General features: G+C 44.3%; 1 protein-coding gene across 4 annotated transcripts in view; it reads right to left on the reverse strand.

Moving 5' to 3' along the window:
• LOC118386739 (serine/threonine-protein kinase MRCK beta-like) overlaps window positions 1-13,189 on the reverse strand; it is a 96,354-nt gene that overhangs the window by 59,184 nt on the left and 23,981 nt on the right. For all 4 annotated transcript variants that reach the window (XM_052523412.1, XM_052523410.1, XM_052523409.1 and 1 more), the window contains exons 5-8: window positions 12,546-12,746; window positions 8,819-9,067; window positions 4,113-4,356; window positions 3,802-3,921 (exon numbers count right to left, since the gene is read on the reverse strand). In XM_052523412.1, coding sequence (XP_052379372.1) covers window positions 3,802-3,921; window positions 4,113-4,356; window positions 8,819-9,067; window positions 12,546-12,746 — 814 coding nt within the window. The remainder of the gene's footprint in view (window positions 1-3,801; window positions 3,922-4,112; window positions 4,357-8,818; window positions 9,068-12,545; window positions 12,747-13,189) is intronic.

Genomic DNA, 13,189 nt, shown 5'->3' on the forward strand with positions numbered 1-13,189 from the left:
ATTTCCCCCAGTTTATTTGATATCCAGAGAATTAACTGAAAATAGTAAATACTTTCAGAATCAGTGAAAAGAGAAATTGAGATGTCTAAGAAATACAATAAGGTGTGATCGGCAGAGTGAGACTTTATGCTACCTTTAATATCGATGGGTGAAATAAGTTGAATCTAATCACTTGAGCAAGGGGTTCCAAAGATGGTGCAAAGAGGGTTGGTGATAACGGACATCCTTGTTTTGTGGAACGTTGTAAACAGAAAGTCTTATAATATGTTTCCTGTATGCACAACTACTTGGGACGCATGAATACAATGTTTTTAACATGGAGATAAATCCTTTACCAAAACCAAAGGCCTCCGAAACACACCATAATTAGTTCCATTCGAGCCTATCAAAGGCTTTTTCTGCATCCAAACTAAGAAGTGCAGCAGGGACTGGGTCATTTTTGGACTCAATTATGATGTGGAATAGACGTCTAATATTGTCTGAGGCTAAACGACCCTTTATAAACCCAGTTTGATAATCACTAATTAGATTTCCAACAAGCAGTTCCAATCTGATGGCAAACAGCTTGTGCTCTGTTGTATTAAGGTTAAGGGCCTATAACTTTTACAGTCTATGGGAGATTTTGCATTTAAAAAATAAATAAACAAACCACAATCAGTGAGGTCTCTATGGAATTCTACATATTTGAATGCATGATTGATAGAACCAAGAATTAGTACCATATATCAAGAAACAGCTCAGGAGGGAAACCAAGTCCTGGTGATTTGCCTCTTTTCATAGATGTTAATGCACTCCTGAGTTCTTCAAGAGTATGTGGGGAATCAAGGAATCCAGATTGCTTTCTGTGGAGTTTGGGAAAGTCCAATGATGATAAGAAGTGTGTCATCTTACTATGATCAGGGTCCACCTCAAAAGGTATATAATTGGGAATAAAACTGCCTAAGTGTATTATTCATTTCTGCCAGGTCATGTGACATCTTACCAGATGGTGTTTGAATTTTATTGATACCAGAAAATGCCTAATTTTGCTTAAACCTTACATTAAAAAAAAAACGACTAGCTTTCTCCCCTTAGAATAGTATGTTAATCTTGCGCGATGCATTATAAACTCTTCTTTAGATTGCAGTAAAGTGTTCTACCCATCTTTTAATCATGTAAAAAAATCCCCTTTGCTCTGTACATTTTTGTTTTTGCTAATTTTCAACCAGAGCAATCTGTTTTTCCAGATCTACTACTTTTTTAAATTTTTACTGCGAGTTAAATTAAGATCTGAGGGAAACGAGCTACAGTTTCCCCTTAAACATTTTGTCCCCTCCCAAAGTGACTGAGGGGGATGTGGCTGTGGCTGTATCTGTATTAAACAATACAAATGTCAACTTTGCTGAAATTTGTGTAAAAAAACGTATTCTGCAGCAATGCTCCATCTTCTGATTGGTACCTTTCTGCTTGGAACTGTCAAGTAAGGTACTATACAGGACAGCTCCATAGTCAGAAATGACAACGGGGAGCAGCTTGATTGTCTGAATACACCCGTTTATATAGGTTGCCACATATGTAGTCTATCTGTGAAAATGTATTATGTCTTGAAGAAAAAAAAAGTAGCATCTTTGACAGTCAAATTCCTTAGTTGTCAGGTGTCTAAAATATTAGCAGCAAATGAGATCAGAGGCCTGACCAGCTTGAGAGAGATGACACATGAGACCTATCTGAGAATTACATACCTGATTAAGATCTCCTCCCACAACAAGTTGGTATTCTGAAAGATCTCAGTCTTAGAGATAGAACTAAGTACAATAGAATCAGGTAAGTTTTGACAGTAGATTGAGGCGAAACACATCTTAGTGTGATTTATAACCATAGTTAATGACGATGCAGGACATTTTTATCAGAACCCTCAATCTGAACACGTCGTTTTCTATCGAATAATATGAAAACCCCTTTGATTTTGTTAGTGGCTGAGGACTGAGCAACACATTTATAGTACCTGTTTTGGAATCTATAGACAATCTTTTTGCGTCCGATGTATTCTAAGCATTTGGTACACTTGATAGCAGAGTTCAAACCATGGGAATTTAACGACATTACGGTGAGCTCCCGGTTAATTTAAAACCTTAGTCCTATAATATTTATGGATGTGTGTATGGCAAAATAAACAAGAAATTCAATTAAAAAAACACCTACTTCAATATAAACGAAAATATATATTTCTGCACCATTATATATATTTGAACAAATTCAGGTTTTTAACAATAATAGAAACAGTAACCACCCACAAGAGAGGAAGTCTATAGCGTCAACTGCTCTCTTTGGCTGGTAGGAACTCAAATTTGCTAACATCATGAGGCTCCCAAACAGCGACACACATCCCATGTCCAGTCCCATTCTGTCAGCCACTTGTTTTTATCCAACATGACATGAATACGTGGCAAAATTACTTTTCACAGAACACGTTCATACCAAGCTGAGTGCTCTGTATGTCAATCCCCATCATGTTTACCCTACACCAGGACTGCTTTACTGACGACTAAATATTTTAGCCAGCTACAGTTTGCAGCCTGAACCCAATAATTATCCAGCCAGCTAACCTTTAGATGCACTATTGTAAAGTGACTGTTCCACTGGATGTCATAAGGTGAATGCACCAATTTGTAAGTCGCTCTGGATAAGAGCGTCTGCTAAATGACTTAAATGTAAATATAACCTAGCCAGCCAGCTTACCTAGCCAGCTAGCCAACTCAGCAAGCGAACCACGAGCCAGCAAGCGAACCACGAGCCAGCAAGCGAACCACGAGCCAGCCAGCGAACCACGAGCCAGCCAGCGAACCACGAGCCAGCCAGCGAACCACGAGCCAGCCAGCGAACCACGAGCCACGTGCCAGCAAGCTAACCTAGCCAGCGAACCAACTCAGCTAGCGAGCCACGTGCCAGTCAGCTAACCTACCCAGCCAGCCAACTCAGCTAGAGAGCCATGTGCCAGCCTGCTGCATCTTAGCCATATAACCAGCATGCCAACAGCCCTGTTAACCAATCCACCAGGCCCCTCATACCAAATAAACTACATTATGTCACTGAATAACATGGGTGACGTTAGCTAGTTAGCTTAGCATTAGTTGTGTCCATTTACTAGTTAAGATGACCTTTCATGCGATGGGGTATCCAAGGAAGGAGGGGGGCCGTGGTTATCTGTTTCTTTAATTTGCCATGGGGAGAATCTGGAAGAACTGGGGGGGGTAAGCAGGGTCCTTCTTTAGTAGTTGTCCTCAGCTGCTGTGTTCCTAAACTCGTTTCCTGATCTTCAGGATGGCTGTGTATATCAGGAACGGGTGAAGTCCTCTTGCTGTCATTTGTCATTGTCGAAGGATTTCCTCTTCAGTTTCATTGTTGTATTCTGGGTAGAGTGCCAGATTGGATCTCCCATGTCTTGGTGGGTTCTCCAGGGCTCTGGTTCACCGCAGAATATCCACTCGGTCCTCATTTGTTAACAGGCAGAATATGAGGGTGCGGGGACGGCTATGGTTATTACTGCCACTGTAGATTCGGTGTGCCCGTTGAATTTCAATCTTCCTCCCTTGTAGCAATGGTATCCATTTTGGTAGATTCTCCTGAAGAAAACCTTTTGGGTCAGAACACTACGTTTTTTTCCCCAGGAATAGCCCCAAAAGTAAACCAAGGGCACATCAAACACTTTCAGGTATTTGACCTTTGTGTTCCAGCCAGGCCTGATTTCAACACCCAGACAATGTTGAGTTGCTAGTCAATGACATTGGGTTGCCAGATTGGGTTACATTGAGAGACACTGACCTGCAAGTTTCTTCTTGAGCCTCTCAATCTCTTCATTGAGCTTCTTCATCTCCTTGTCTCGGCCCTGAGTGCAGGCACCGCGGCCCGGCCCGTGGAGAGACTGCACAGCCTGAGTAGACTCTGGAGGGGGTCAGAGGGGACAAGAAACACAGGTCAAGGGTCAGAAGTCATGTCCACTTTAAACTGTGGGACACTAAGGGTGTGTATCAAGGTTGTCTGTGTGTGCATGCTGTGTGAGTGTTTCTCCTGGCCTCGCTGGTGTGTGTGTCTACGCATGCGATCTGTGTGTGTGTTTCTTTTTGCCCTCTCACCCTGCAGCTTGCGACTCAGCTCCTGCTTCTCCTGCTCCAGCCGGCGGATCCTCCTCTCAAAAACCTCAACCCCCAGCTCCCTTTCCTGGTCCCTGGGACCGCCCTCCTGGAAGCCCCCGTCGGACAGTCCGGCCCTGTTGACGCTGCCGCAGTCCGAGAAGCAGCTGTCCGTGGTGTAAGTGAAGCCCACGAAGGGCAAGTGCTGGCCAGTGAAGCCTGTAAGCGTAACTGGAGGGCCAATGTCCTGTTGGGTAGGAGAGAGAAAGAAAGAGAAAGAAATTGGTTAATCGAACAGCCAAACTGACCAAGGGAAGAGGTAATTAAACTACTGAGGTCGTGGAGGACAAAACCACTTATGGTTTTCATTCTTAACCAGGGACCTGGGACTGTAACTGAGTGTCTTTCGCTGGCCAATCAGTGAAATAGAGTTCATTCACTTTAGCTTGGCAGGCTAGCTTGTTTCTAGTTAGCATTAATTAGCTAGCTCTGTTTGAATGTTAAATGATGAGACAGAGACATTGATGCGAGTAACCAGTCTTGTTCAGTACATTGCAATACATCCGGGTATCTCAAGCACACCAGATGGCATCACTGTGCCATCTTACACCCATAACATCTGCCCTTTTATAAAATAGGACAGGAGCTGTCAATTCACTAACAAAACAAACCTAGTAATAATTTCCAACATGAACAGTTTAGGTTTTTTTTTGTATTTTTTTCAGGTAACAACTTAACACATTTTGATACTCTTTTCACTTTTATCTCTGTGTCAACAATCCCAAATGGGAAACCTACAGATTAAGTATTTTTGGTGGCTGGGAAAGATGCCCGCAGCGTGAAAAGACAGGGGGCTTGTCTGCGAGAACTGCGGGTCCCCGCACAGGCGTGTCACCTGACTGTCTAAGGGGAGTATTGATGGGCGAGGGAGCGGCCGACCTGTGATCCCCTGGCTCTTCGCCCAGTCCCCATGTGACTTGCTGACCTGTCTTCTGTGACGTAGCTTCACCAGCATGTCTGTCACCACACATGGCTCAAGGCGAGTGCTGGCTATTGGCAGAGCTGCTTTTGGGTGCCGTGGTGATGAAGTGACGTTCTCAAATTCCCATTCTGCAGGAAATGTTTGTAACTCAACTCCGTAGAATTGGGGTCCATTGTATGAAATTACCCTATCTGGCTGGCCATAGCGGGCAAACTGAGCCTTGCAGCGTTTGATCATTGACCTCCCTGACCTCTCAGCAGAGACAATCTCCCAGAAGCCTGAGTAATGATTGACTACCAGCAGAAAGTCTTTGCCACTGTGCTGGAAGAGATCTAGACTTACTCTCTGCCAGGGGCGCATCGGTAGCTTGTGGGACATCATCGTCTCGCTCTCTGTTGCTCAATGGCATATTCATTGCAGATTGTGCATTTACTGACAGTCCGATTTCACTCTGCATTCCTGGCCAATACAGTGAGTCACGTGCTGGTCTGTAAAAGGCCTCACTTCCAATGCGACTCGAGTGCACGCGTGCCAACATCTCAGGGCGCAGAGACTGGGGAATAATGACTCTGACAATTACTCAGTTTTGAACACGGAGCTCCTCTTTGACTGGCCAATATTCTCTGACGGCTAGAGAAATTTCTTCCTTGCAGTCAGGCCAGCCCATCAGAATCACAGACCTCAATGCCTGGAGTTGCTCGTCCCTGTCTGTGTGCTGTCTGATTTGTGTAAGGCGCTGGTCCGTAACATTGAGGTAGTCAGTCTGGTTGATGTGTTCAACATCCACTTTCTCTGTTTGTAAGCTGCACACTGCGTGTTGTTCATGCATGGAGTGTGTGTGTGTGCCTGATGCAGTAACCCTGCTGAGCGTGACACTCACATACATCTCTGGCCCTGGCTTATACACCACCTTGAGGTTGTAGTTTGTAGGGCCAGTAGCATGCTCTGCAGTCATTTTGGGGCATTCAGAAGAGGCTTGCTGAATATAGCAATAAGGTGCTTGTGATCTGTCTCTGCGGTAATGTTGTCGCGCCTGTACAGTTAGTGGTGGAAGCGTTGGCATTTAAACACAATGCTGTGACACTCTATCTGGGCATAGTTCTGCTCTGTTGGAGTGAGTGCCCTAGAGGCGAATGCCACAGGCTGGCCTTCCTGCATGAGGCAACAGCCAAGTCCATACTGGCTTGAGTCACTCTGAATCGTGACAGGTTGACACATCGTAGTATCACAGTACAGGTGTCTGGGTGACACACCTCAGAGAGCCGCGGTAGGAACTTGGCCAGGTAGGTGATGAATCCGACGAAGCGCTGCACTCCCTTCACGTCAGATGGGTGGGGCATTTCCAAGACAGCCTTCACTTTCTCAGGATCCGCCTTCAATCCGGTGGAGGACAAGATGTGCCCATGAAAGTGGACCTCTGGCACTTTAAACTGAAGCATTTTTATGCTTAGCCTTAGCTTGACCTGTCTGCATCTGCCCATCAGGGCCAGCAGCTTGGCGTCATGGTCACATTCTGCCTCTTCATCACTGTCCCCACAGCCCACTACGACGATGTCATCTGCTATGGGTTCCACGCCACGGAGTCTCATCAACAGCTCATGCTGTTTCCGCTGATACACCTCTGGAGCCACGGAGACACCAAACTGAAGCTTCAACCACCTCTTGTCCCAGGGTGTAGCTGCTAGGCACGTCGAGCGTGCACTGCAGGAAGGCATCTCTGGTGTCCACGAGCGTGAAGATTCTGGCCTTTGTAAAGAACACCCTCCAACGTGGGCATAATGTAATGTGAATGCCGCAGAGCCCGGTTGAGGCGTTTAGGATCAATGCATATCCGTAGCTTATCTGGTTTCTTGACGATTACCATATTACTTATCTAGTCTGTAGGCTCGGTGACGGATATGATGTGGCCATCTGCTTCGTGTTTGTTAAGCTGAGCCTTCATAGCTGCTTTCATGGCCACTGGTACATTGCTGGATTGCTGCGTCCAACTCAAAGTGGACTTCCCCGGGAACTGACTCGACCGGTGCGTTGAAGACATAATGGTACTTGCTTAGGAGTGTCTCCTTGCTCAGGGGCCCAGCCTGGACTTTGTCTAGAATGTTAAGATCAGCTGGGATGGTGAAGTCAATAAGCACAAGGCGCTCGCATGTAGAACCTGACAGTAATGGCTGTTGACTAGCCTCAACTATTTCAAACTCAAGGGTGTGTTTCTGGCCACGTAAAACACACTGTCACAAACAGGCCTAAAGAGGTCATGAACTGGCCTGAATACAGTTTCAGCTTGGTGCTACTCTGTGTGAGTTTGTCTCTGGGTGCGAGCCTCCTTTTATCTTTAAGGCTCATAACGTTACATGTGGCCCCTGAATCGAGCTGGCATTGCTGTGGTTTATTATTGAGTAGCAGAGTGACAAACCACTTTTGTCCTTTTTCCCTCACTGCCCCTATGCACTCGCTAGCATGTACATCCTCTGTGCTGTCGTTCCCTTCATCTGTGTTTGTTTCCATGGAGTGCACGTTACCCTCCTTTCTCTTGCTTTTCATGCAGACCCTTGCGAAGTGATTAGCTGTACCACAGGATTTGCATATTTTTCCATAGGCTGGGCAGTGTTCTTTTCCTCGTCCATGAGAAATGCCACAATATCGGCATGTATTGGGGTTGTCTACAGCAGAGTTGGCTGTAATATTAGCATTAGCTGTGGTAAAGGGGGATTTCTTTACTGGCTGCCTGAATGTAGCATTGACATTGTCCATATGTTGCCTTTCTAGCTCCATGGACCTCATCCGTATATCAGTAAGCTCTGCTGCAGGGCATGTCTCCACTGCCAAGACCAGCGTCGGGTCACGTTCTGTCAGCAAACGTCTGCGGGTGCCCTCATCAGTTAGGTCAAGCACAATCTTATCTCTGATGTGTTCATCTCTTAAAGCACCATAAGCTGCCAAAGCTGTCAATGGACTCCCCGTCCTCCTGTTTGCAATACCCGAAAACATAACGCTCGTAGATAACGTTCTTTGCTGGCTTAAAGTAATGTTCAAGAGCATCAAGAATAGCTGTAGCGTTACCTTGCTGAGCTGCTGTCAGGTTCAGGTTGTGTTTGTATATACACGTGTCGGCATTCAGTTCCCATTGTAGTCCTCAAAGTGGCAGCCACTACCTCATCATCCTTTTCCACAAGACCCGTTGCTAGCGCATAGTCCTCTAATTCACCTTTAAAAGTATCCCAGTTCGTGCTCCAATCCCCGCTGAGCTTCATAACGGTGGGAGGGGGAATGTTCGCTGCCATGTCTAACCGGTGCTAACAACAAAATAGCAAACTCACTCTAGCTAAGGCCAATTCCGGTGAAGTTTTACTCAAATAAGCATTTTTTTGGTAAACCAAAACAGGTGACTAATTTGCGGAAAGCAAGGTTAGCTATCCGACACCATGTTTGAATGTTAAATGATGAGATAGAGGCAGTGATGCAGGAAACCAGTCTTGTTCAGTACATTGCAATACATCCGGGTATCTCAAGCACACCAGTAAAACACTGGAGTTGCAGTAATTAACATTTACCACCAGATGGCATCACTGTGCCATCTTACACCCATAACAAGCTCCTTTCCAGTTTGTGTTAACGAGCTAGCTTGTTTCCAGTTTGTGTTAACGAGCTAGCTTGAGTCTAGGTAGCATTTGCTAGCTATTTTTCTGTTATCATTAGCTAGATAGCTTGTTTCCCCAAGTCCACCCACCGGGTTTTTAAGAATATCGTCGTCTACGTCGAAGTTGGAGGTGTCAGATGGCGAGCTGACGTCAGGGATGTAGGGCGCCTCAGTGGAGCGGATGTGATCCCAGTCGATGCCGGCGAAGAAGGGGTGGTCCTTGAAGTCGCCGATACCGTTCTGGCCCAGGCGGCGCTCGCGGCCGCAGATGAGATGCGAGATCAGGTCCTTGGCATCCTCCGACACGTCGCTGATGTTTGAGGGGAACTGGAAACGCTCCTGTGAGAGAGCAGGGAAGAGAGGAATCAGGACTTAAAATCTCCTTTATAGTGTCAATAGCATTCATTACAATAACACTAAAACACTCGCATATAAACATCTGCAAAAGAAGCAGGAGGGTGATGAAAGAGAGGGGGAGCGATGAAGGCAAGTTCAGAGAAAGAGAGAGGGAGAGCGATGAAGGCGAGTTCAGAGAAAGAGGGGGTAACATTAGGGAGCCTGACCAAATGAGGCACAGGAACGGCAAAAGAAGTAGGAGGAGAGCAGTGAGACCTACAAAGAAAAAGTCAGAAAGACAGTAGGAAAAGGGCAAATCAACAGAATTACAGAGATATACATGTATATATGCCTTCAAAGTATTCAAACCCCTCAACAAATGTTGTGTTACAGCCTGAGGAAAAAATGAATCAAGAAAAAAATATATATAAAATCAGCCACCTCCACACAATATCTCATAATGAAAAAGTGAAAACATGTTTAAGAATTGTTTGCTAATTTATTGAGAATGTAATACAGAAATATCTAATTTACATAAATATTCACACCTGAGTCAATACTTTGTAGAAGCACCTTTGGCAGTGATTATAGCTGTGAGTCTTTCGGGGTACGTCTCAGAGCTTTCCACACATGGATTGTGCAACGTGTATACATTTTTATTGAAAAACAATTGTTCAAGCTCTGTCAAATTGGTTGTTGATCATTGATAGACAACCATTTTGGCCTGGTGTTTTAGGTTATTGTCCTGCTTGAGAGGGGAATTGATTTCTGGTGGAAAAGCAGAAAACCAGGTTTACCTGGTTCTGCAGCATTGAAGGTCCCCAAGAACACAGTGACCTCCATCATTCCTACATGGAATTAGTATGGAACCACCAAGACTCGTCCTAGAGCTGGCCGCCCAGCCAAACTGAGCCATCGGGGGAGAAGGACCTTGGTCAGGGAGGTGTCCAAGAACCCGATGGTCACTCTGACAGAGATCCAGAGTTCCACTGAGATGGGAGAACCTTCCAGAAGGACAACCATCTCTGCAGCACTCCACCAATCAGGCCTTTATGGTAAGGTGGCCAGACGGAAGCCACTCCTCAGTAAAAAGGCACATGACAGCCCACTTGGAGTTTGCCAAAAGGCACCTAAAGGACTCTGACCATGAGAAACAAAATTCCCTGGTCTGATGAAAGCAAGATTGAACTCTTGGCCTGAATGCCAAGCATCACATCTGGAGGAAACCTGGTACCGTCCCTACGGTGAAGCATGGTGGTGGCAGCATTATGCTGTGGGGATGTTTTTCAGCAGCGGGGGACTGGCAGACATTGATATCATTGAAGAAAACCTGCTCCAGAGCACTCAGGACCTCAGACTGGGGTGAAGGTTCACCTTCCATCAGGACAATGACTCTTAGCACACAGCCAACACAGTAGTGGCTTCGAGACAAGTCTCTGAATGTCCTTGAGTGGCCCAGCAAAAGCGCGAAATTGAACATGATCGAACATCTCTGGAGACTAGAAAATAGCTGTTGCGGCGATGCTCCCCATCCAACCTGAAAGAGCTGGAAGAGTTGAAAGAGAGGAATGGGAGAAACTCTCCAAATAAAGGTGTGCGAAGCTTGTAGATTCATACCCAAGATGACGCAGGGCTGTAGTCACTGCCAAAGGTGCTTCAACAAAGTACTAGTAAAGGGTTCGAATACTTATGTAAATGTGGCATTTTGTGTAGATTGATGAGGGGGAAAAAAACAATTTTATCAATTTTAGAACAAGGCTGTAATGTAACAAAATGTGGAAAAAGTTAAGGGGTATGAATACTTTCCAAATGCATTGTACGTAAAACCATCAAAAGACAGCATTTCAAATACAAAATTGGATTTCACTCGTGGAGTGCCGTTGTTTCAACTATGCGCTAAGACAATTTGTACAATTGTTAGACAAAAATAGGTTAATCAGAAACCTTGAAATCTGCTCTTTCTAGTAGGGTATAGCAATCAAAACATCTGGTCTGCATGGACATCTGTAGAATGATATAGAAGGAGTGCTATTTGGTAAGCTCCTTGCTTCTTTGTCAATACACGCCGTCAATACATTCTCCGCAGGTCATCAGTCTCTCCATTCTCTATTCAACAATTTATAATAGTCACCCATCAGACTATTGGCTATTTACTGTTGTCTTTAGGCCACATCTATTATTATATGTGTGGAATTAGTTTCAATATTGTTTAGGTGTAGTTTGGATGGGCCAGCTGGGTGGGAAACTTGTCTTCCAGTCAGGTTTCTTAGGACTTATTTTAACATAATAAATGCATTTATTTAGCAACATGATTTATTATGGAATATTTATACAATTGAAATATCAACAGTCAGAATGACCTTCATGGCCATTCTAGCAGTTATGCAATTCTGGCAGTCCGCATATTAACAATTACAAGCATGCCCATAACATGATGCATCCGCCACTATGCTTGAAAATATGGAGTGTGGTACTCAGTAATGTATTCAGGGAAGAATGTTAACTGCATTGTCACATTTTTTTGAGTATTACTTTAGTGCCTTACTGCAAACAGGATGCATGTTTTGGAATATTTTTTATTCTGTACAGGCTCTCTTTTCCCACTGTCAATTAGGTTGGTATTGTGGAGTAACTACAATGCTGTTGATCCAACTGTTGTAAAGTCACCATTGGCCTCATGGTGAAATCCCTGAGCGGTTTCCTTCCTCTCTCCGGCAACTGATTTAGGAAGGATGACTAGATCTTTGTAGTAACTGGGTGTATTGATACACCACATAGTGTCATTAATAACTTCACCATGCTCAAAGGGATATTCAATGTCTTCTTTTTTTAAATATTGACCCATCTACCAATAGGTGCCCTTTATGCAAGGCATTGAAAAACCTCCCTGGTCTTTATGGTTGAATGTGTGTTTGAAATTCACTGCTCGACTGAGGGCCCTTTCAGATAATTGTATGTGTGGGATACAGAGATGTGGTAGTCATTCAAAAATCATGTTAAACATGGTGAAATACTGTACATTTGGAAGTAAACAATCAATAACTTGTTTTTTAAAAATTAATAAAATGTTTAGAATATTTAGCACTTATTGCTGTCCAATAGATTCAGAAAAGGAGGCAGGAAAAGCATATGAGAGTTGCTAGCTGTCACTAAGGGAGTTTGGATGCTGATGACACACACACACAAGCTAAATTCACTAGATTGTGGCAAGCTAGTCACTAGGCCCCCCTCACTTTGTCCTGACTCAGGAGGTAGGCAACACGCTGGTCCTTAAACACAGATCTAAAACCAGATTTCCCTACACATACCTGTGACCCAATGCTCCTGCATGGCATCCTATCCTTGCTTCCTTTCCTTGTTTTTAGGAATGGACACAAATGTGTGAAAGCATAGACTTTGAAGGCCCACTTTCCGCTTCACATCACCACATTGTCGCAACAAACTAAACTTCAAAAAAATGTCAGCCAGTTTCCAAGTTTACCTCGTGATTCATGATCTTGCCGTAGGTCTCCACCAGTGACTCTGCATAGAAGGGCGTCTCCCCGTAGAGCATTTCATACATACAGACCCCCAGGGACCACCAGTCACACTCTGGGCCATACTTCCCCATGCCGTCCTCCATGGCCTGCAGGATCTCAGGGGAAATGTAGTCCGGAGTGCCAACAGCCACAGACGACTGGACCTAGAATAGGAGAGGATAGAGGGGGGAGAGAGGTAGGGAACTACAAATGAGGGGTGGAATTGAAGGGTTGTCAGAGAAGCACGATTTAACATTGTACTTGTAAAGAGGTCCTGCTGTGATGAAATCAAAGGGGTTTGGGTGTGTATAATGAGACCCTATTTAAGTATTAAAAACCCAGTGTGTGTTTGCTATGATATGAGGGTTCAAATACAATCTGAAAAACCCACTACGGCCTTTAAGCACCTCATCAAGTTTAAACATTTCAATTTTAGAAACATTTAAAAGCAAATCAAATTTAGTCTGTTACCTGTTGTATTCAGAGTATGTGTGTAGACCTTACAGTGAATTTACAAGCCCTTAACCAACAATGCTTTAAGTTAACACTTTAAAAAAATAATATATATTAAGTAAAAAATAGAAAATAAAGTTAACAAATAATTTAA

The sequence above is a fragment of the Oncorhynchus keta genome, chromosome 8 (assembly GCF_023373465.1).
Source record: "Oncorhynchus keta strain PuntledgeMale-10-30-2019 chromosome 8, Oket_V2, whole genome shotgun sequence".
Taxonomy (NCBI): Eukaryota; Metazoa; Chordata; class Actinopteri; order Salmoniformes; family Salmonidae; genus Oncorhynchus; species Oncorhynchus keta.